The sequence below is a fragment of the Nipponia nippon genome, unplaced genomic scaffold (genome assembly GCF_047370975.1).
Source record: "Nipponia nippon isolate SJK-2023a ecotype South Korea unplaced genomic scaffold, ASM4737097v1 scaffold_20, whole genome shotgun sequence".
NCBI classification, from domain to species: domain Eukaryota; kingdom Metazoa; phylum Chordata; class Aves; order Pelecaniformes; family Threskiornithidae; genus Nipponia; species Nipponia nippon.
Window position 1 is genome coordinate 1,159,704 of NW_028262337.1, and position 26,027 is coordinate 1,185,730.

General features: G+C 37.7%; 1 protein-coding gene across 3 annotated transcripts in view; it reads right to left on the reverse strand.

Annotated features, from left to right (window-relative positions):
• Positions 1–3,891: 3,891 nt before the first annotated feature.
• Positions 3,892–26,027, reverse strand: part of TTC33 (tetratricopeptide repeat domain 33) — a 49,298-nt gene continuing 27,162 nt past the window's right edge. For 2 of the 3 annotated variants that reach the window (XM_087759662.1, XM_087759661.1), the window contains exons 3-5: positions 25,801–25,882; positions 15,834–15,965; positions 3,892–6,731 (exon numbers count right to left, since the gene is read on the reverse strand). In XM_087759662.1, the coding sequence (XP_087615788.1) occupies positions 6,381–6,731; positions 15,834–15,965; positions 25,801–25,882 (565 nt within the window). In that variant the 3' untranslated portion in view covers positions 3,892–6,380. The remainder of the gene's footprint in view (positions 6,732–15,833; positions 15,966–25,800; positions 25,883–26,027) is intronic. The other variant, XM_087759663.1, reaches the window with a different exon arrangement.

Below are 26,027 nucleotides of genomic sequence, written 5' to 3' on the forward strand. Positions count from 1 at the left end.
TCGGCACCTTCCTCCATGCTGACCACAAACATGTTACTGAATTATCTTCCTCAACCTCCCTGAGCATAACAAGCCTCATAAAATAGAGCTACAGGTTTGCAGAGATTAATTTGCCACATGGAAGTTAAAAGGTTATTTTCCTGCTAGGTATTATGAGTAGTTTCTACACATTCAAAAGGGCTTCCCTTCTCACACATCATAGCTCCCTTCCACTCCCAGCCCCCAGAGATGATATACCCCCGAAACAGCCTGTCTTCAACACTGCATCCACCTTCTCCAGTCCTCTGTGTTCACAGAAAAGGCACTAATTTGCCATTCAAAAATTTCTTATACCAAAATTGTGTCTCCCTGACTCCATCCTGCTAGTCCTGTGACTGGCAGCCCTGCTCCCTCACTTACACAATCATAGAATTGTTTAGGTTGCAAAAGACCCTTAAGATCATCAAGTCCAACTGTTAACCTAGCACTGCCAAGTCCACCACTAAACCATGTCCTTAAGCACCACGTCTACCCATCTTTTAAATACCTCCAGGGATGGGGACTCAACCACTTCCCTACGCAGCCTGGTCCAGTGCCTGACCACCCTTTTGGTGAAGAAGTTTTTCCTAATATCCAACCTAAACCTCCCCTGGCGCCGCTTGAGGCTGTTTCCTCTTGTCCTATCGCTTGTTACTAGGGAGAAGAGACCGACCCCCACCTCGCTACACCCTCCTTTCAGGCAGTTGTAGAGAGCAATAAGGTCTCCTCTCAGCCTCCTTTTCTCCAAACTAAACAACCCCAGCTCCCTCAGCCGCTCCTCGTAAGACTTGTGCTCCAGACCCTTCACCAGCTTCGTTGCCCTTCTTTGGACACCCTCCAGCACCTCAATGTCCTTCTTGTAGGGAGGGGCCCAATCACTTCCCTGGTCCTGCTGGCCACGCTTTTCCTGATACAAGCCAGGATGCTGTTCGCCCTCTTGGCCACCTGGGCACACTGCTGGCTCATGTTCAGGCGGCTGTCAACCAACACCCCCAGGTCCTTTTCCGCCAGGCAGCTCTCCAGCCACTCCTCCCCTAGCCTGTAGTGTTGCATGGGGTTGTTGTGACCCAAGTGCAGGACCCGGCACTTGGCCTTGTTGAATCTCATACAGTTGGTCCCGGTCCAATGATCCAGCCTGTTCAGGTCCCTCTGTTGGCCCTTCCTACCCTCCAGCAGATTGACATTTCCACCCAGCTTGGTGTCGTCTGCAAGCTTACTGAGGGTGCACTCGATCCCCTCATCCAGACCATCAATGAAGATATTGAACAGAACTGGCCCCAGTACTGAGCCCTGGGGAACACCACTCATGACTGGCCGCCAACTGGATTTGACTCCATTCACCACCACTCTCTGGGCTCGGCCGTCCAGCCAATTTTTAAGCCAGAGCAGACTGCATTTGTCCAAGCCATGAGCAGCCAGTTTCTCCAGGAGAATGCCGTGGGAAAACGGTGCCAAAGGCCTTACTGAAGTCCAAGTACACAACATCCACAGCCTTCCACTCATCCACTAAGCGGGTCACCTTGTCATAGAAGGAGATCAGGTTAGTCAAGCAGGACCTCCCTTTCATAAACCCATGCTGGCTGGGCCTGATGCCCTGGTTGTCCCACACGTGTCGCGTAATGGCACTCAAGATGATCTGCTCCATGACCTTTCCCAGCACCGAGGTCAGGCTGACAGGCCTGTAGTTCCCTGGATCCTCCTTCCGACCCTTCTTATAGAGGGGTGTCACATTTGCTAACTTCCAGTCATCTGGGACCTCTCCAGCTGACCAGGGGACCGAGTTCCAGCCATCTGTCCTGCCCACACGTCCCAGACCACCGCTTCCCAGAACTCTTTCCATTCAGAGGTACCACTAGACCTCGTACTCCATTACCATGCCCCAAACCCCAGCCCTAACTCAATTTAAGCCCCTGTCCTCTGGCATGGATTAGAGAATCTACCCACCACAGGTAGGATGTCAGCCAGTATCTGTAGGAGACAGTGGTTTCTATGAAAATTTGTACATTAATTTGAATCTCTGTTCAGTAAGTTAGCATTACAATTGGGCCCAGGTTTAGGGTGTAGGCTATACTGATAGAGGGCTTGGACTATAAGGGTGGGCTGTAGGATCCTGCTTTAAATCAAGCTTATACATCTCTGCTCTCTGCAACACTAGTGCTGCCTAACCCAAATTGGTGCTATAGGTGCAATGCCAAAGCACTAACAAAATCAATGTAATCCGCTATCTTCAAATGGCACAAGCCATCATCCTAACCAAGAAGCTTTCTACAAAGTTTTTAGTTCTGCTCCTAGACACAACTGCAAATCTATTCTACTTAAGGCAGATTTACTATTACAGCTACTAAATAACACCAGACCTTTCTACTCCTAGGCCTTGTTCTAGACCTGCCAGCTTTATTGGATCTGGAAACCAACAGGAGTCTAAACCACCTGCTTTCTGAACCCAAATAGTCAACTCATTCCCCGCCTCTAATCTCTCCCTTGATTATTTACCCTCCACTACCCTTAGAGCTCCTGAAGTTGCAGCTCTTAGAAAATCAGCCCTCAAAACCACGCCAGCACATCTGGCAGGATCCAGCAATCATCCATGCTCATAAGCTCCTCCCGATTCTAAACTAGCCCTCTCTAGAGATACCACAGGCCAAGGACTCCAATCCGTTCAAGAACATGATGTTAACATGATACCAACCTACAATAAACACATGGTGTCTGCAACCTGCCAATAAACCAAGCCCACATGCTTCTGCTTTCCTGTGTCCCAGTTCTAACTACGCTTATTGTAGTCTTATAGCTATTAAATGACCTCAAAATAAATTAAGAGAGCACCTGCCCCGAACATTAGTTTTTACCTCCTTCCCCTTGGTTTTAGGATCTGGGGGACACTTACCTTGTACAGCCAAGTAAATTTCCAATGCTACCTCTCTCATCTTGATCCCCCAACACCACAGATATTCAAAGACAACTTTCAGTAACCAGAAGAGTAGAGGAAACTGTTATATTTGCTTTTTTTCCCCTCCATAACTACTTTTAAAATCCTATCTATTATGGTATTAACAAATTAGAACCATTGTTGTGTTATCTGATCCATACTTTTTTTGCCCTCTAGTATTGTCAGAAGGGATTTATTCTCTCTCAGTGTAATCCAGTTTAGTTTTTTAAAGATACTTATCTCTGTGTGTAAGGGTGGAATTCATCTGCCCTGTTTCAGCATTTGAAGTTAACTGTCAGTCAGTCAGTCACCTTCAGTTTCCTTTGTAGTCAATGGAAATAATTAGGCACCTTGGGAGGCTGATTCAACTCCTTCTAAGATACTTATCTAACACAAGGCATATGAATGGCCCTCTGAGGCTGTGTATTTCTTTCCACTGGATATAAAGATATTCAAAGGAAAAAATTATATTTAAATGTTTAATTGTAGATTTTAAATTAAGCAAAATTAATCCACCTAACCTACTATTGTTGAGATTTCCTCTTTAACGATGTTGCAACACTTCAGCATTTCAATATATGATTCATAGGGAAGGCAAAGACATGGAAGCTACTGCAGCCATTACCACTAGTGATGATGAAGAACAATAAAAATAAATTCCTGCTGACAAAGTGGGAGTGTGCTTCACAGATAACCTATTTTTGATAACAAAGGCTTTCTCCTTTGAGTCCCTCTCATTTGGATACCCCTGAGAGGTTTAAAAGCACTGAGCACTACCTTTTATTAAACATTTTTCCTGAGATGTCCTTTTTTCTTTTTTACTATAACACATTAACATGTTCAGCAGAGACAAGAAGAAGTCAACTGATTAAATGAGTAATATTCTAAAATGGTCAATGCTAACCCTTTTTCTTGTTACAACCAAAAGAATAAACAGGCATCACTAAGCAGCAGAGAAGTCAGTATTTTATTCAAATAGATCCAAAAAATCCCATACATGCAAAACATGGCATGTTGTACAAAAAACAATGTTGAAATCATCAATTTTTGAACTTCTTCCCAGTTTGAGAATAACAGTGTCAGAAGAACTTATCTGCTCTACAGTGCTCTACAAGACACTATGGTCCTGACAATACCTAGAATTCATAACCTAATCTAATCAGAAAGAAAACACATTTAGTACAAAGGGTAGAAACAACCACCTCGTAAACCCAGCATGGCCGTTCTGCCTGATGGTATAGATGTACACCTCTCCTTTAGTTTGGCCCGGCAGTGCTGAAGTCAATAAGAATTTTGTGAATCATTTCAATGGAAACAGATTCTGTGATAACATGGACTTCTGAAAGGAGGGAGGCAGTCCATCCTGTATGAGTAAATACATAACACTGACGCAAGTGTAAAGCGCAAAGAAAGAAAAGATGTGTTGGATTATAGCTGAGCTCCTTCAAAATGAAAACGTACCTTACAGCTTCTCCCACATTTCCTTTCCTAGACAGAGAATGTCCCCTCTTTGAAGAAATCTGTTGAAATCCTTCTCATACTAACTCTTCCTATGGCTGAACAGACTGTATTATTTAAGGTGTTAGGAAAAATAAGATTAAGAAATTCTTCAACAGGGACAATTTAAACCATCTATCGAACAATACCTTAATCAAATGCCTATTCAGTAAGCATTTAAGATCTATTTCTGAACTGAATGAACAAATAAAAATGCAGCATGGTGATGTTTTACATTTCTTAATATATTTTAGTTGCTGTAATTATAATTAGTTTGAATACTCAGGAGATGTTAAAAAGTGTAAATTTTTTGTGTGTCCGCGTGCAGGCACAGAGCTAAAAATTCACATATATACAAAAATATATTCAGGAAGAATCTAACAAAAATTAATGAAAACTTAGTAAGTACAACATGGCAATCAAGTTTTCGAAAGGGATAATTCATTTCTGCAAAGACTGTAAGTCTCTAACTTAAATAAAGATATTCAACTAAAAGTATGATGAGATAAATAATTTTTCTACAATACCCTTTCTATTGCAAAAATCACTATGCTTCTCGAGCAACATTATTTCCTTTAAAAATGTGTTATTTTGAAAAATAGAAATCAGATATGAAAAATGCAAAGATGACTCATTTCAAAAGGTTTCCCTTGTCTACAAAACTATTATGCAAATGTTTTTATCATGCAAAATGTTATCAAAATCAAGTAGAAATGACGTTCCCAATCCTGGGTTCTCCGGGAACTTCTCAGATGACCCATTTTTTTCAGGCCAGTTAGGAGGCGACCATCTCTACCATGTCTCCAAGAAAATGAAAAGAGAGCAGTCTCAGCACAGAGCACATCAAAGAAACAGCCTGACTTTGTTTCTCTGAACTGCACGTGTAAGGAACCAACGGCCACCTTCCCCTAAAGAAAGGTGAACATTAAACAAATCTCCTACATTATGCCTCTAAGTTAACACAATGTGAATACCCACCACAGCATCCAAAATCCAAAAAGGACAACAAGGGAGACTGAGGCAATTCTGTCCTAAAGAACTGGTTCACTAAGAACATACTTTAAATGGCAGGTTGTAAGAATGAGGAAAAGCAAATTGACTCCCTTTGTCAGATTAGCCTCACTAGGAAAGAAAAGGCTAAATGTAATACACTTCAGACATACCTATTTCCAACTCCCACCATTTTACTTCTGGTGATGTCTGTAGCACAGCACTCAAGATAAAGAAAAGCCAGTTTCAGTCTGAATGTTCTTTCTTCTGGTGAAACATTTAGTAATTACTAAGTATTCAGGGGTTTGTTTGATATAGCATCTCCTTTCATCTCATCAGAAAGTATTTAACCCATTCACCTATGAAAGCAATATAAAGGTTTCTACTGATTTCATTTGACTACAAATCAGATGCCAGATCTATCACACACACACAAGCAAAATAACAATACATCTCTGCTTCATAGGAAGCTTCCTCATACAAAAAGTAATCTTAATGAAAATAAAGACTTCTAGTAACAGAGAACAGTTCACACTTTAACTGGAAGATAAATAATGTTAATGAATAAGGATTGAAATAGATTTTTAAAAAATCCCTTTTTCTTTTACAGTTTAAATAAAAGCTTATTAATTACTGGGAAAATGTAGACATTAACTTGTAAAATTATGAAATACAGAAAGATGAGAGCAGTTGTTAGAATGTAGTTAAGCATTTTAGCATTACACTTGTTGATAAGATTTTTAGAATCAACTCTTGGCTTTCTTCTCCAAAAATACGGATGGAACAATAACTCAGGTCATTGCTTTTTCAATTTCCAAAAGAAAAATAACTTCACTTCTTTAACTTTTGTAGGCTTTCCCACTGCTTAAAAAACAAAAACAAAGCAAGCCCAATACAATAAATAACACTAGCTCTTAAAACAGTACTGGCAACCCATAAGGCAGCCCTATCGGGCTCTGATGAAAAGGGTTTCATCAGGAGTTGCAGGACAACTCTCCTTCTCAGTAACAGTCTCTACTGTGCCTGAAGCAGACACAATCACTACCGTTTTAGCTGCCGAAAGAGCTTTCTCCTTCTCTGCGATGGCAGCACAGACTGCCACAATTTCATCACTTTCAAAGTCATAGTCTGGGATTGATTCTTGTGCGAGCTCTTTTTCTTTTGCCAGTGCTTGCACCGCCTCAGTCTTTGTTGCCTTCTGCTGTTCATGTAGTTTTCTTGCCCAGGAAAGGTCCTCCTTCCATACTTCAGGGTTCATTGGAAAGATGTGTAAGGATACCTGGAAACTTCGGATTGCCTATAAACAGAATAGGGAAAAACCAAGGATTGGAAACTTTAAAGCCTACGTATTTCATCATAGAAATTAACAATAGAAAAAAATTATGTACATCATTCAAGCAAAGACAAAAGTGATTTTACTCCAGTCTGTCTTCAGCGGAACAATCCTTCCTCAGCTCTAAGTTCAATAGCAGCACTACCCCCAAACAACTATGCATACAAACGTCTGTAAGTACCAAGAAAGCATGAACAAATCAGGTACGTGGCAACCAGGGCGGAAATAAGAGTTCACATGTGAAAAATAATATTGTAATTAAAAAGGTAAAAGCAAAAATAATTTTTGTTTTGACGGTTTTCTATCCCACTTTTCTCCTATTATCAGATGCATGGGAAAGCAAAAGCAGATATGGTTTAAGGAAATACAGAAAAGGGATGACTGGGATTTGAGGCATCACAAATACTGCTGCTTTTAAATTAGCATGTAGTCATTTCACATACAGACCTAATACTACAGTAACCCTATCCCCATGATAAACAGTTTCTGTAATAGGTTTGTGGTTGCAAACACATTTACCTAAACAGGCAAAAGTAGACAAATAAACTCCCAACTTGGAGAGTTGCTCTAAGAAAGAACTATAATCTTATAAACCATGTAATATTAACACAATTAGGTATGGTTGATACTGTTTCTCCTGTCTTTCAGCCCAACTGGGAAAAGTTCCACAAGTACAAATACTCAACACCATTGTTGTTAAACATAAAAAAATGTGACCGTCTAATCCAGTTGATGTGATATTTGGCAATAAGAAGAGATTGCTACAATACTGGAGAAATGCTAGACCAAGAATTACAACTGTGTAGGGTTTATAGTTATATTAACAGTGAAAAGGTCAAGACTAACCTTATCTACTCAGACTTATGCGTATATACACACAGGCATGTGTGTATTTTACATTTACAACTGTATGGTCAGTTATGGAAATGGCCAGCTGGGTGACCAAACTATTAGATGACGATGTACAGAAGCCTTCCTGTAGGGTCGGAAAACAGTGATGATATGGATTTGGATTATATTTGGGAGAAGTTCTAGCAACTTGCATATAAAGACTTTAAAGATATATGAGCAACCATCGAATTCCATATTCTGTTGCAATTTAGAAATACTTAAAGCATGCAAATTAATTTGAAAAATCACAACTTTTCATCTGCATTGACGGAAACCGCCAATTCATCCTTCTGCTGGCACAGATTAATATATAATTTCCGTATGACGTGAACTCAGCAGACAAGAGATACAAATCAGATTTAAGAAATGCTGATTATGCTATCAGTATTACTGCTATTGTAATAGGCAGCCTTTCAGTTCCAGGAAAAAAAAAAAAAAACTTTATTATTGGTCCACAGCCAGCTCTGAAGTGTAGGAGCATGCTGAACTTTAAACAGAAGGAGGAGTGCAGTTTAATCCTTGCAAAACAGTGTCATTTTATTCAACTTTGCTAGCTTTTAATTTCCAGGGGTAGATGAGCTACAAGTACACACTAAATGCTCTTTTTTTGTATTTCTGTTGAAAACAAAATATAAACAAACACCATCTAGTTTAAGCTTTCCATGAAAGAGAACCCCTAATTAAAACCTGTCTATATAGTTACGTTCATGCACATTAAACAATATTAAACACAGTAATCAAATATAAGGTAACATTTAATAAGCTTAGAAGATGCCTGGATGATTCATACAATACAGCACGAAACAATCACCTTTGTAAATCTACTAGAAGAAAGACTTTGTGTGTGACATTTTTATAAATAAATAATAAAAATTAAAAAAGAAAGTAAATTTCAAGTGCTGCAGAAGATCAGAGGGATTAATTTTAAAATAGCAATGTAACGCTGAAAAACACAGAATTGTCATCCACATAAAATTTTATGTTGCCACTACTTCCACAGCCATTAATTTCTATTAACACAGAAGAAAAGAAAATAACAGTACTACTTTTAAATCTCCCACTGATAGAGATGTAAGTGATCCTCTCCAACTGCCTGTCTGGCATTACAGGAAAATGTGGTGGCACTAGATAAACTTCATACTTCTAGCCTCAGGGCAGCTGTGGTCTTAGAGACCCTGCATGTAAGGACTATGGGATTTTAAATAGATACGTATTCACATATCTGCTTTTGCTTCTGTAGGGAAGAGTACTATAAAATCTACTGCAAGATGTTCCTGCTTGCTGAATTACAATATTTGAAGAATTCGTATTTTCAAAATATTTTACATTTCATCTCACTATAGGGTATTCCATAGCAAACAATCTTTCATTTTTCCCATGAGCAGAATCTCTTCTACTGGTTTGCCCAGTTTTCAAATGTGAAGAGCAGTTTTGATCAGACTACACTTTTTATGACATGTTTTTGTAACACATGGACCTAGTAATTGTCAGTATGCAGTGACTTCCTAAAAAAGGTAAAGGAGCATTTTAAGAAGTTATGCAGAGGTTCACATCTACCCTGAAGGCTTGCATTAGGCCTTTATGTTCCATCTGACAGACACCATCTCACCCATTTCAAAGGATGTCCATTAGTGAAGATAGGTATATATCTACAAGTAACCTTTTTCTGTGTTTAAGGATCCTTAAATATGGGGTTTTTTTACAGCATCCAGCATAATACTTGGGGGTACTGGTGGATGAAAAACTGGACATGAGCCAGAAATGTGCGCTCGCAGCCCAGAAAGCCAACCGTATCCTGGGCTGCATCAAAAGCAGCGTGGCCAGCAGGTCGAGGGAGGTGATTCTGCCCCTCTGCTCTGCCCTCATGAGACCCCACCTGGAGTACTGCGTCCAGCTCTGGGGTCCTCAGCACAGGAAGGACATGGACCTGTTGGAGCGGGGCCAGAGGAGGCCACAAAAATGGTCAGAGGGGTGGAGCATCTCCCCTGTGAGGACAGGCTGAGACAGCTGGGGTTGTTCAGCCTGGAGAAGAGAAGGCTCCAAGGAGAGCAGCCTTTCAGTACTTGAAGGGGACTTATAAGAAAGATAGGGATAGACTTTTTAGCAGGGCCTGTAGCAATAGGACAAGGGGTAATGGTTTTAAAGGAAAAGAGGGTAGATTCAGACTAGATATGAGGGATAAATTTTTCACAATGAGGGTGGTGAAACACTGGCAGAGGTTGCCCAGAGAGGTGGTAGATGCCTCATCCCTAGAAATATTCAAGGCCAGGTTGGACAGAGCTCTCATCTAGTTGAAGATGTCCCTGCCCATTGCATGGGGGTTGGACTAGATGGCCTTTAAAGGTCCCTTCCCTCCGAAACCATTCTATGATTCTATGGTAATATTCTATTGGCATTTAAGTCTTACTGCTTGTACTACTCACCATGAACACAACTAACTAATTTTTATGGAAACCTTTACCATAGTGACACTAAGGAAATTTTAGTATATTTAAAGACTCCCCATTACCTTTCTCTTCTTTAAACAACAACAAAAAAAATCCAATTATTTCAGATATTTTCACTCTAGTTAATGGTTTATATGATATAATCTGAATGGTAAACATCTTACCTATTTTAACTTCAAACTGTCAGGCTGAACTTTTCTATGCAACTTTTCTGTTCAGATTATTTCTTCTTTTCAATAAAAATTTTCTCTCTGGAAATTTCTTTTCAGGAAAAATAATTCTGTCTTCAAAAATGAGGTGAACACTTAACATTTTGCAGTTCTTACATTTACAAAACCATTTTATTCAAAGGTTCTGGTGCTCTCATGTTTTGGAGAAAAGGCCTGAAACATAGTAGGCAATCTTCCAGATGTGAAAGACTTATTTCTGCCTTACAGCCATTGGAATTTGGTCAGGTAATAAACCCACAGAAGTCTTTGTTTCCATTTGGTAGACGTCTGTGAGACAATGCTAGCTTAATTCTGCTGTGCTGGAGGTTCTCCACTGCAGAGAATATATGCAGCACAGATGAAGATGCATCAGCCCCAGTGGTGACTCAGCACACGTCCTCCCTGGGGTGCAGTGCCTGGCTGGCACCAGAGGCCAGAGGACATGCCTGAGCCTGGAGGCATGAGAAGAGGATAGGAACGTAATGGCCTGCAGCAACTGATAGAAAAAGATCTCCCCAGTTTCTTTGGTCCCAGGCACACATATCTGTATAGGCTAGAGTTTCAGAAAATTTCTGTCAGCCAGTGTGTCCACTTCAAGTTTCTCTTCAGGGTGCCGCTTCCTCACTTCCACAGCTTCCTTCTTCCTCTTCTTTTGAAGATGTTTCTATCTTTGTCTTGCACTTTCTTTTGCTTTGGTGATGTACTCCCATTTCCCAGATCTCCTTTTGCACCAACTCACTTCTTCCCAGCCCTCTGTCCTCACAACACTCACTGCCTGTCTGCCTTTACACCTCCATGAGCATCCCTGCAAGACACTTCAGCATGCTCTGCAGAAGTCACTGCTTCAGGCTGCTTCTACCATAGAGATCTGTACGCTATGCTCTACTACATGCACGGACATAATCCAGGACGATTGAGGGAACAGAAAACTCTATCCCATCCTAGAAACTGACATATTTAGACCAACAAAATAAAGCCTGAAGTGATATAAGTGCTCTTAACTTGTAAATCAGGAAAATCCAGAAGGATTGAAAACATTTACCTCTCTGCTACCAAATTCTACTGCTAAAATTATTACAAGGAATTTTACAATAATGGTAAAACAACTTTCTCCCCAATTCCAGTTTGTCAGACACTCTGCATCTGTTTTAGCTAACACTTGTAATTACAAGGTTTAAATGTTGAGAAGATGGACTTCATCATCATGGTTAAAGCCTCATAAGTTCTCAGCATCTGAGAAGAGTAACTATCATGAGGTGCCAGCTAAGTCAGTAGGGAACGCTTGCGAGAACTGAGTACCCCTGATAGAAATGTAGCAGAGAGGGCATTTAAACTTTCGGAGACTTGCTTGCCCTTCTGCTTTCTTGACTGAAAATAAAAATCACCACTGAGTAGAAGATATTTTCATGCATTAAAAAAAATCATTAGGTGGATTATCAAAATATATTTATGACTTCCAACAGTGGTAAAAACAATTTAAAAAAAAAAGGATTACACTATAGTAGCTGGAGACTGCAGCACTAACACAGGACCTCTGGGGAAGCTAGTATTACTGGGTATTACCTATAATTGGGTAGGACTGTTTAAAGCTGTTGAAAGGAATTTAGCAGAACCCCACTTTAACTGACAAAGCATTTTATTTTCTCTCTAACTTAATATTTCCCAAATACTATGTGCTAGAATGTGTATGTGGCTGGAGTATAGTTCAAGATGGAGTTGACAGGACAGAAATATGCCCTGTCACATGTTTTATTTTCAAAAGAATTATCCTTTATCAAATCCTGATAACAAAAGCAGTAACACTTAAAGTGTGACACAAAAACTGTAAATGGAATAACAAGAAATTCCAGGCCAAAACTATAAAACAAATAGCAATTTTAAAAATTGCATTGCCTCTTTTCCTTTTTATTTATGCATATAAGAAAAATAGGTATCGACTATATTAATATAATAATAAAGTTAAATATTCCATCACTATAAAATAATCCACACATTTTGTTGTGCTTAGAAGGAAGATTACCACAGCAGTGTAATTTAATATTTTAATCCCACATAAATCTATAAAAATAAAATCTGAGTTATTTATCCCCTCAAGTTGACAGAAACACAATCTGAAGCACAGATTTGATTGCTTCTCAATGGAACGCCAACCATCAGTTTCCTTTTTATTACCAAAATCTTTATGTTTCTACACATTTACATTAGTAACATGTTGAAAAATTCTCTCAAATTCAGAATTAGTTATGTTAATTAGCTGGATTTCAATAAAATGCAGTAATTCCTCTCTTTGCTAGTACATTGCTCCCATCATTATGTAAAAGACCTAAAACTACTTCTTTCAAGAGAAATAAAAGGGCTGATCTGAGGATTCATATTGTCAAGGCTTGATTCCTTTTACAAAATGTAGTATCACACTTTAAGACTGCTAAACCACTAACTACTTAGTAACAATACAGCAAACCACATCCTTCAAATCATCAAACAAAAAGCATGCACAATTGGTTCATATTTACACATCTGCCCAGTTAACTGTGTAATCTTCAGTACTCCAGGTTTGACACGGAGGCCCCAGCCCACAACGGGGTGATCACAGAATGGTTGAGGTTGGTCGGGACCTTCCACAGTCATCTGGGCCAACCCCCTGCTCAAGCAGGGCCACCTGAAGCTGGTTGCCCATGACCACGTCCAAATGGTTTATGAATTTCTCCAAAGTGGGAGACTCAGTCATTTTCAGTTGGTCTCCCCCCCCCCCCCCAATGTTGCTTTTGTTTTGGTTTTTTGTTTGCTTGTTTAATGAAAGTGTGGGACTCACTCTGTCTCATGGGAAGAACTGTTCTAATGAAGATATCAGTGTGAAATTGTTACTGCTTAAGTTGTCATCCCCAATACAGTAAATATAATTTATAAAAACAATCATTTACAATTAAATGAGAGAAATTTTGCAAGCCTGACTACATTTCTACAGTTTCTACATTCACGTTGCAAAGTTTACTTGGATGTGGTCTTGCAAATTGATCTATAGAATTTAAGGAATTTCTACCTTTACAGAAATAAAGTTCTGCCTGCTCACATTTAAGTATTACTGTTGAATTACCCTATTTAGTAAATTTAGAAAAAAGAGCAAACAGCTTTTGTAAAAGCTAAATAAAAAGGGGCTAATTTATCTCACTCTTTCTGTCACAAGTTTGACAAAACCAAACCAAACCAAACCAAATCTTTCTTTGTTTGCAAGAAATGAATATATTATGCAGCTCATAATAAAATTAGATTTGTTTGGAAGCTGTACTTTAAACCTGGGAAACTTGAAATTAAAATACAGTAAGTTGATTTTTCTAAGGAAAAGTGCATCGTTCATTGTGAAGCAATAAAAATATTTACAAGAGACCATTTGGCAGGATATGGGTAGTGAAGACAGACATCGGTGGGGAAGAAATGAAACAAAGAAACAGAAGAAGCTGCTCTTGAGAAGGGTAGTAATTCCTAAATCTCAAACAGTACTAAAAAGCCCTGACATTTATGCTTTATTAACTTTTCTCTGTAAAAATATAATGCAGTGAAAAATTAGAAGATCATGGTAATGAAAGGCTAATGGGAACAATGTAATTATGACTTAGATCACCTGGTCAAGCAGCCTCCACAGGTTCAATAATTATGAAATCACTTAACCTTTTAAGACTCTTTCAGTCTTAACCTTTTAAGATTCCTTAAAAATTGCTTGGTTCAAAAATAAATAGTGAACATTATCTACATTTTAGAATAACTCCCCAAGTTATTCTTTGTACACGAGAACATATTCACCAGAAGGCAATTCAATATGCCTTAAAGACAGAAGGGCAAAAAAGTAAAAACACCCAGTAAAAACACTCCACTAAAGCACTGGAGACACCAACAGGAGCTTACCCACCTCTGGGCTCCCTATGCAAACAGAGACAGACAAAAATATTCAGAGGGCAAACTACCCGGTGATAACTCCTCCCCCCTCTCTCTTCACAGACAGTAAGGCCAATATAACAATTACAGGAGCACCTATAGTAGTGTTTTGTTTCAGATTAATAATGTGCTTTGATGCAAATCTCTGATTGTTCCCACTTAAAATGCTTTGGTTTGCATCATGGAATAGTCTCAGACTACATAAACTGGATTCCTTTCCGATTAAGCTCAAAAATGCACTCCAAGAGAGCACCTGAAGTGCTCCAAACAACAGAGCTACTCTGAAGTAAAACAAAATGAATATAATGTGGACACTGGGACCCCAGCACTATTAACTCAAGACATCCACTCCTATTGGTGTGATGTGACTTGCTAATGCAGATGAAGCTTATAGGATCTAGTCAGCAGACCTGGTGGTATAATTATATATATTTGATATATTATGATACTGCAACAACATATGGTAGAACACTACACATCTGCAACACACAGCTTTTGTCTTATGTTAGTCTCATCATTTGGGTTTTTTGGGGTTTTGGTTTTCTTTTTTAATACTGCTCCTTACTACATTTTAAAAAGAAACTGGTTTTGCATGATCTGTTAGCCTCCCTCCAAAAAATAATTATTTTTATTCTTGAAAATTTTCCATCCAAACATTGTAACTTTGCAAAAAACCTCTAAATTAATTACAAAAGTATTTGTATCAAACCAGCACACAGCTACCTCTATTAGAAATAAAATAAAAACAGTATCTTTTTTTATCTGAGAGCTCATGATGAATTATTTTTCTAATGGACTTTTGTGATCGTGTCTGAATTAAGAAGTTCACTCACTATGTTTCCACACTAACTAGCTGAAAACGGTATGTTACATCATTTATAGGTGTATAGCCTGGAGGCAGAGGGTGACCTGACATGGGGGAAGTCTCCCTTTGCGTCCCATCATGCAGCCAAGACAGCACCATGGCATACAGCTGCAGCTAGAGAAAAGGTGCACTCCACCTACTGCAGAGCATCCCAGCCTTTTTGCTGTCTTATTACGGAAAGAACCAACTTCAGCCACCATTTGGGGTCAAGGAGCCAGACGAAAGCATGAATGAGCACATATAATTTGCTGCACCTGACACAGGAGAGTAGGAGACAGCGAAAACAAGATATTAGAATTTTATTAGCAGGCATGTATAAACCTGAGCCTGAATATCAACTGGGACTTCAGAGTACCTTCATCTTTAAACTATGGTGAGCTGCGCTGTAGCAATACAGTACCCAGAATGTAGTACGTGCAGTTATGTCAACATAATTAATCTATTGCATAAAGCTACCACATAAATATAGTATATAACACGAAAGGCTTTGAGCTAGGCAGGTCTTCCACAAGCCCAGCAACAAAACCACACAGGAAGCATTTGTGAAAAACAACAAAGTAGAGGGAATACTGGAGATAATTAACAACAACCTTTTTCCTTGCCTACTTTCAGGTTACATAAGGATATTCAGCTACCTTGGTATTTCTGTACTTCCATTCTCTCACACACAATTCAGACAATGTGGTTTCCAAGTTTAGAATATTAATGTTGTCCATTTTCCTACCAGTGCTATCTCTCCTAACCCAAGCTGGGCACGTCCCAAAGTCTGCCAGGCATCCCAGGAACGTGGGTTTCTCTGGACAGCCATTTCTGCTGCATGCACTGCTGGGAACATTTCATGTAAAGACATCAGGACCTATGACAGAAAAATAAGAGGAATAAAAATAAGCAAAATTGAAAAGAGGTTTAAATTTTCTGGGATTACCCATGCAACCACCATTGTTTCAATACCTAAGGACAGGTTCATCTCACCTATCTTTTTCTAGTTTTAAAGTTAGTTGTCTCAGATAGTCACTCGGACTCATTCCATAGACCGTGGAGAGAAACAGGCATGCTAGAGGATGATTCATCTGAACTATTTAAGCAACTCTATTAGAAGTAGATTAATTGCTTCTGAAGGCACCCCTTCCTCTGCCTTCCTCCCTACAAACCCCACACTTTGTAAAAGCATAACAGAATACACTGAAGGACAAACACACTGAGAATTAAACAAAATAAATAAGCAAGTATTGAAAAACTCCTGGGTTGTATTTTTTTCTTTTTAATAGAAGACTGGAATCTACTAAATACAGTTGCAGTGCACATGATATAATTATAGAAAAAATCCCTGTAATTCAGCATGGAAACAGTCCTTAACAATGACTGTTGTACTTGGAGAGTAAGCATTCTGCAACAGCAAAGCCTAACTTAGACATGAAGTCACCTACATTAAAAAAAAAGAAGTGGTTTCCGAATGTGGAAGTCTTTTACTCAGCAGTACAGGTTAGTGTCAGCCTGTTACCATAGTATTCTACTCCTTGCATTGAATCTCCATAACTAAGCCTATAAATCATAGTTAACCATACATAACATGGCTCAAAGCTTGTCGTATTTTTCCAAGACCACCATGAGATTGGCACATTACCTGAAGACCTGCATCACTCTGAGATCATGATTTCAGACACCCACATGCTATGGTAATAGATACCAGTATAAGAAACAAATGACAACCGCATTCCTACAGTATGATGAGAATGTCAACCACAAGAGTAAGACTCATGTGTGGGCAACCGCTTTCATCCCAACTGACCTGCAAGCATGATGAATAATATTAGAACATATTAGGACTGTTGCTGAAGTGCAAAAAGCATTTATTTAACCTTACTGTTCTACGATATATTAAGTAGACAAATATGAGTGTGGAGTCGAGGAGGATTCAAATGCAATAATCTTGAGTATTTACTTTAATTAACATAAAGTACTTGCACAGCACTGGGGTGAATACAGTAAAAAAAATAACTTTACTACAGAAAGTAATCCTGTACCCCAGAAACACAGGAAGCATATCTTCCAATAAACCCTTTGGATCTATACTCCTGCTGTTTTAATAAGACTAAATTTGTTTAAAGACTAGCCCTATGGCTTCTCTTTAATTCCATTTAATAGGCTGTACACTGGAATTTAGAAGTACCTAAAAATCTTTTAAAATACAACCCACAGCTGTATGTCATGTCATTTTCCCTTTTTTCTTCAACAGTTCTCAATGACTGTGCTTTGTAAGCAAAGTTTGTAATGAATCCTATGTATTTGTCCAAAACTTTCAGTTCAACTGCATTTTTGTGTGCAGTTTCTCCTACTTGCAGCAGATCTGTGAACTGAATCAAACTGTTACTATTGGATAGGTGTACATCCTACCAAGATTAAGTGATTCTGCATCCATCAGCTAGCTTTTACATTAATCTCTTAATATGTTTGTTCTCATAAGAGAAAACAAATCCAAATACACACTCACCTGAACATTTTTATGCATCCTGAGTATTCAGTATTTCCTACCAGTACTTTCTACTGCAACACAATTCCAAAACATCTACTTAAGTAAATCTTTTGCAGTTTTTGATGAATTTTACTGCTTTGCTTACTGAATTGTGACCTCACTAACAATCCACTTTCATCTATTTATGGCTGTTGTGTGTACTAGACAGCCGCTTTAAAAATGCTCTTCCAGATCACGGTGGTAATTACTAGTAACTATGACATCAGTTTCTCAAGGTACATTCAAACAAATACAAATTTGAACATATATGCATTTTGTCCAGCACAGGTGTTTTCTTCAGTTATTAATAAAATGACTTAGCTATACTTGTCAGTCATTATAAAACAATAAACTTACTAATGCACACCATTTTCCTACACTTTTGTTTTCAGGTGAAGAGATCATCACAATGAACATACAATGACAGACCTGAACGTGTGCAGCCTTGCCTTCAGTTACTCTACATGTGATATTATTATTACTTTAATAAAATACCTGTACATGCTAGATACCACTGCTACTTGAAAACTGAACCAGCAAACACTCAGTTATTCTACATCTGGAAAATAATGCTGAAAAAGGAATAAAAAAACTCACTGGCATAAAGTTTTCTTCTGCACAGATTTGACAAGAGGTGCTCAGTCCTTTCACTGGGACAGGCCACATGGACACAACAAAGCCAGACAGGAACTGTGTGTGCTGTAGCCCCCACTGTCATACAGTGTGCCTTTCACATGCTCAACATGCAGCCATGTCAAGCACCAAATCTATGTATATATACATCATCCCGCAATAACACACAGTCTAGCATGGTCTCCATTTCGCTAATATGGTAAGTGCCTAAAGGGTTATTGTCACTCCTTACACATGTGCCCCTTAGGGGGTGTGCAAAAGGGGGGAAGTCAGGTAGTAGATCATGGGAATTATACTGGTGGCCTTCGTCAAAATGTAGGTTTCTCATCCTGAACTAGCTTAACGTACCAGTCTAACAAAAGCCCACAATCATACTTCTAATTACGGGACAGCATTTCATGCACAACATATACTTCAGTATTTATACATACTTGAATAATATAACATAATAATCTTGAGTTCTGCATGACAATACAAGATGTAAGGCTTACTTTCAAGGATGGAGCTACTCTGAAATACTACTTCCATTGCATTTCAAATCTTCTTGCATAACTCATCACTAGTCTAAACATACCTAGAACTGAACTCCTTGCATCCTTCCCAAATCATCTTACTTTCTTGTATCTGCAGTTCTGTCATTACCATGACAATATAATTTTTAATTTTCTCTTCCTTCACATAAATTTAGTCTACATTTATGCTTTGTATAACACAAAGTTATTTTGCTATCTGCAAAACTCTTTTCATAGTCTTGATTATGCTCCCTTTATTGTTGGTTTCCTTGATCCCTACATATCACACCATAATGGACCAAAGTCCATTTGACTTAATAAAAAATTAGACACTGAATGAATGTCTTGTTCAAAGTCTTGCTCCCACTTTCTACTGTATACTACTTGATTTTCTCCTCTTGTTTTAAGAATCTATATTATTTGCTTACTTTAATTTACCTCTTTTTTAATAAGTTATGCTTATTTTATTTGCTCCAATATCGCATTAACATAATGGTCTATTTTTCTGCTTCTTACAAAGATGCCTCCAGATCTTCTTTCATTTCAGCCCATATGTTTGAAATACTTGAGCTGATCAGAAAACTATTATCTGTTCATTCAAATGTGTGACTGAAACATGAATCTGGAAGCGAGTAGCAGTCCCTACACCCAATTTGAGCAGAATGCTTGCTGCTACTCTTATATTTGCTCAATTTTATCTCATTCTCACAGTTATTTACTTTCTTGATAAGTTTGTTTACACTTAGATTTTTAACTTCAGTAACTGTTTTGAAATAGTTATTCCGTAGAAAATAGAATAAATGGAACACACCCCCAAGGCCTCCCTCCAAAATAAGCATGTTCTTTGATTTGGCTGACTTTATTTCAAAAGAGTAAAGTGAAGTCTTCTGTGGGGAGTGTTTCTTGTTGGGAGCTCTATTGTACTTAATTCAACAAACTCCTGACTCTCTTTTAATCCTTTATGGACTACTTCAGTACAATTGACTCTAAACTGCAAGCCACCATCAGCATTGATCCAGACCTGCATACAATTACATTAGTTCATCAGTAACTTTGTGCAATCTCTTTTGATTCAAGTTACATTCACACCGATTTCAATGTGGTTTTGGTGGGGGTTTTTTGACAGCAGAGATAATTGTCGCCCTCTGCTAGTTATTTCCTGCAAAACATTCAGATTACTAGTAAAAACAGGAACAAGCAAGCATTATTCTAAAAAGGTCACAAACCATTATAAATAGAGTATTCAGACATAACATCTCTTTTTTAAACAGATGTTTACTTTTTAGAGAAACTAATTCAGTTGCATTAGGGTGTTTTTCAACAATCAGACAAATGGTCTACATGATGCTTCACAGAGGAACTATGTATCACTGAAAACTCTATTTAAATCCCTCTTCCTCAATGTTCTAGCATTAACTTAAGAGTCTTTAGATGGCCATGCATTCAGAAAAATGCTAAAATATAAGCTTATATTAAGAGAGTATAAAGATATTAAGCTTTTGCATTTCAAAATTATGCTGGGGAAAATCTTCGTAAGAGACAATCCTACCAGCAAAATGGGTCTTTAATCTATTTTGAAGCAAGCTGTGACAGAAAAGAGCTACTTTGCCAGAATCACCTAAGGTAAAGACGAGGACATGTGTGTTTGCTTACGAACACCCTTTTAAGAGCTGACACACTAAGATTCTATTCCTTTCCTGTTGCTCTCAAATTAATTTCTCAGATGAATTTTCTTTTGCAAACTTCATTAGCAGCATGGCACTCAAGTTTCACAGTTAAGTAATCTCATTGCATATTTGATTTATTTTCCAATTATAGTGATAACAGTTCATTAGAAAACATTCTTAAAACTAATCAATTAGAAAAATATCTCACAAAACAGAAAAAACATCTCAAGACTCTCATGCATGCATATATTAAAAATGACTAGAGGGAAATGTCTTCTAAAGATGTTCGGTAGGTGGATTTTCAGCAGTTACTTTATTCCAACATAGACTTATCTTTATCACATGCATTAAAACAAAGAAAATCCACGTCACTACAATGAGTTAGTTTAATAGATCTAGCTTTAAAAAAAAAAAAATGAGACAGATTAGAAGAATGAGAAGAACTCAGTAGCAAAAAACCAATAAAACATAGCAACTGCGACTGGGAGACTGACCAAGTATTAAAAATCCAGGCAGTAGAATGACCCATCCTGTCCTACCCACAAAATTTTGGAAGTGTTATGAATCTGAGTAAGTCCTGGTTTTAGATGAGCTCACTGGCTTGAAGCTGAATCACTATATATAGATACATTCCAAATCCAGTGAAACTGACCGAATTCCTTCTTCCATCCAGAAATCCATTTCAAAACACTGATGAATAAAATTCTTCCTATCCATAAGCAGTTTACATTTATCCGTGCTGTAAAGCAATCACCATTGCACCACACAGCAATGCTTTTTTGCTATGTAGCTTTCTGGAGTTTACATCAATGTTTTGATGGTAAACTCTTCTTGCTACATCCCAGTTAAGAAAAAAAAAAAAATCAATTATTAGTTGATTTGTTATAACCTAAATTTGGGATTGTGAGTCTGGTCATGACTTAGGAACCTTATCACTTCTTAAGCAGGAAGAGGGATGAGTGGAAGTTGATATTATTTCCTCACTGAGTTCAAGATTAAGAAAACCTTTAGAAGAGAGGAAATGGAATGATTTCAATATGACTATAATGGGTTTAGCCTATAAAAAAAAAATCTGAAATCCTGGTCCTGTTCAATGAATGCAAATTGAGGATACAGGGTTGTACAGAAACTAGATCCTCAGACAGCTGATGACAAACATCCAAAGAGCTTATTAAATGGAGATAAACCTGACTGTTTGTTTACATTTGTATTTACTTGTTTCTGTACATGTCTACAAACAACTGTATTGTACACTTTAGGAATCCTGTCATAGTTGCAGTGTGTTTGACAATGTTATCTGAGATCTGAGGTGGAAGTATTACTGGATGAGCAGCATGAACCAGGTAAATTCTCAGGAGTGGTGCAGAATAGCAGAGTGCCTGATTCCCGAGAGAGTTTGTTATATATATCATAATGTAATAAGTCTTTTGATGTGTCTCTTCACCCAAGACAAGAGTTCCACGTAGTCCAGCATACAAATGTTCAGACCCAAATTCGAAGAATTTCTCAAAGCTTGTTCCTCCATCTTTGTAATTCAAAGCAGCAATAAAATAATTCAGTCAATGTTTAAGAAACTTAGCCCACATGAATTTCAAGCAGTCTTAGTGACTGCATTAATATAGGTAGTCTTCATACACTCCTTTGAATATACTTAGCATACTACTCATCTAATACTAGAATCAACACTAGGCTGTTATTTTGGGGGGTTTTAAAGATTTTTTTAAACAATATAGAAATTAACTGCTTGCACATGTACTTGTCACTCATTGTTCTTGCAACAGGGGAGCAGTTTAGGCTGTTAACGGAATATCAAGTAAATACACTGAAAAACTGTTACTTGCATGCAAGATTTAAGTGCACCACTAACCTCTCTACACACCATAATAATCTGCTTTTAAATGGATCAAAAAGTAGGTGAGAGCAATGGAAAAAAAATCTCATCAACTTTTATGATTTTTTGAAGCAGTTGAGCAATTCCACAATTCCCGTATGATTTTCTGGAAACACACTTACTGCAAGTGACATTGACAACTGGGAACGTTAAACACTATTTCCACCATTCAGAAATACTGAAAGACATTTGTCCTACATCTGTTACGTTAAAACACAGATCTTTAAGAACTTACCATTTATATTTACAGATTCCTACTGTGTCATTAGCATATTTATCTGATTTATTAATTCAAATTTATTTAAAATGTTAAGTTTGCTGCTGAGGAAGGAAAAACTAATGAACTGGGAAGCTGCTATATAACCCAACATATGATTATCTTAATAAATAAATGTAAAAGGATACTCAGATATTCAAGCCCATGCAAAACACTCCATCCATTGTTAATTCTCAAAAGAAATTACTTCACGAGAAGACTTTTCCCCACTGAAAGAAAATTGGTATAGACCATAAAGAATCTTTGCATATTGCACAAAGTCATCCTTAACATGAATCACCTCCTCTAGTATGTGACTCACATACCAAGACAGGCAGATTTTCATAGGCCCAGTGCTGGTCAAGCCCTTACTGAAGCTGGTGTAAAGTTCTTCCAAATCTGGAGCTACCAAAACTTTCTGATTTAGCTACACAATAATAGCTGCAGTATTTGTGCTGGTATGCTGGATTGGAATAACATAGTCAGCTCTAAGACAGTATCATTTAAATATTAACCACAATATTTTTGGAATGAATTACATATTCCTATTTTGGCAAACATGGATTTTTACAGCTCACATTAGTGCCTTTAAAGGTAGAAAGGTATCAAATTACACATTATATTAATCAACTTCCAGTAAGCTAAGTCAAACCGCGAAAAAAATCTGTAATAATTATTTGTGTGTACTAAAGAGATGTTACCAATTTAAAGATACGAGGTTTTATTAAAAAGATTAAATAAATAACTTTATAAATGCATATTTTGTACATAAACTTTTCTGGTGTTCTCATTCACAGTATAACGGAAGTGTTATGCAATATCAGAAAGTGAAACCAAAGAGAAACAGTGCAACTGCCCAGCACTGGTCTCTCCTCTTCAGGAAAGGAAGAAAAGGCATGGTGGAAGCAGAGGCCTGGGTTCCTTTATTCTGTCAGCTTTCATTACTCTCCAATGGTTTCATTAGACAAAGACATTTTACAAGACAAATCAGAGTCACACAGCTGGTTTCTCAGCTCCTCCTGGTCAGCAGGAACACTGTGTACCTTATTGCTCAAACTCACCTTTGCAATTTAGCTGAAATGCAGGGACTAGGGTGCCAAGTGAGCAACCACCCCTCAGTATCAGGTATTGCAGCTGGAGCACCAATTGAAGGATGTTGTAGTAAGCATCCGTTTGCATAAGTCACTGCATCATCATTCAGATCCTGGTAAGCTAACATAATTCCCTGTTCTCCTGTTATTTCCACTGTGAAAATATTTATTTTTAGTATCATTTCAATCAAATAGAGTACTTTTGGAGAGCTACTTGAATTCCTGCATTTACATAAAACCATAATAAAGAACTGTTAAAAGAGAGCTATTCACTAATTTGTCCCACTGAGCATCACAGCACATGAACCACTTCTTTCCAACCTAGAAGAAATTCTACTAGGTGGTCTGTTTTACTCAAAACAGAGTTAAATCTTTAAACTATAGTAAAAAAAATTATAGGACTGATACCATTTTCACATCTTAACAGAATTTCTTTACTAGTGGAGTTAAAAATTAAATGCACAAATGAAAAGCTACAGAAGTTAACAACCTTTACAGCAACATGGAAAGCTGCTAATTAAAGCAGAATTGTATTATTCTGTCTCTTCCAATAATGCATAATTAAGATTCAGAACTCCTTAGCACATAGCTCTGCAAATGCTAAAAAGTTTACACAAGAGCAGAAAGCAATGACACAAATTTGTTGAAGAAAAATCTTCCAAGAATTTCTAAACACAGAGAAGTCCCAGGGCCAAAGCTTGCTGGAGCCTGGGCAAGTATCATGGGGGAAGTACTGCTACATGCTTGTATCATTTGTATGGCTCTTTCCCAGCCACCTCCTGTTAGAAGTTGTCAGGATACTAGGCTAGACAGATCTTTCATTTAAGCTAGCATTGATGTAAAGGCATCCAAATACAAGTAAATATTCAATGGAGGTTTACATGTTTAAGATGTTTTGTTACCATAGAACATAGAAGTATGTAGGAGTCAAGCACCTAAATCATATAGGAGATTTGTAAATGCTAATATACTATCTAAATAGCACATAGATCTGATCCTAAGTGTGCCCAAGTTAAAACAAAGTACCACTGCAGAACTTCTGTAAGGTTTGAATAACATGGAGACATTTTTAATTTTTTTTTTGAGAGAGATGCCTCCTGTTTTAGAAGTTATGAAGAAGTAATTAACTACAAATCTAGCCTGGTGAGAAAGTAGGAAGAACAAATGCCCACTTTTCAGCATCATGTAGGATATAGAATGAGACAACTGCACCAGAAAAACTCAGCGATTTAAAGTAAAAACAATTACTGCATCTTACTACCAACACCATTCAAATTAATGAACCAAGTCAGAAATCAACCCTTCATACACAGCCCTCCCCAAGTATTTCCTAACACAGTCTATCTGGATCCCTTATATATGTATGATATGTTGACAAAGCGATCCAACAATACACTTCTCCTAAAATAATTCAGGAAGAAAAACCGTTTAAGACCATAAAGTATTTCTCAAACCAAATACAAAACCAAGTAAGACCTAAACCTTCTGCAACTATATAAAATGAAAGCCTCCTTCAGTATTACTGTATTGAAATGAGCTTATGATTATTCAATTAATTATTTTGCAGAATCAAACTTTCTTCACTTCACAGACAGGAGGAGGAGATGTGACAGCATCCAGGAAAAAAGAAAAAAAAGAGCAGTCACCACACCTTGGAAAATAGCCAGCTTTGCTTCTTGGGTTTTGTTGGGGGTTTTTTGGGGTTTGATATTTTTGTTGGGGTTTTTTGGGTGTTTTGTTTTTTATACAAGAAAAGAATTACAATAACAACAAATACTTTAAAACTAAACAATATAGCAAGCTTCCTTTTAACAGTGAAATTTGTTAATCTATCACACTAAGGCTCTCCTTGCTTCTCCCAATACAATTTTTAAGTATTTCAGTTGCTTTTTCCACATTGTAACATCCTAATTCATGTCCTAACAAAGATGTTGTTTATTATGATTGGCTGGGATAACAGCATTATTTTAATTCCTGTTAAAAGATACCCTGTTGTGTTGGGAAAAAAGAAGAATCTAAGTTGTGCTGTAGTTTATGCACACAACTATACAATGTTGCACAGTATCTGTTCACAAGCACAATGTTTTATTTTTTAATTTCTGAAATGATAAAGAATTGTCATGCTTTACCTGCGATTTCATCTCATAAAGCGTAGCATCCTCTGGAGTTAACTGAAGTGCTTCATCCCACTTGTGAATAGCCTCTCGATACCTGTAGTTAAAACAATATTACAGTCTCACTATATTTAAAAGATATTAGATATTGCTATTTATATCCTGACATTGTCCCAAATAAAGTTCCATGGCATGTCATTAATATTAAATGATTTTTCCAACCACTTCCCTGTAAGACACGC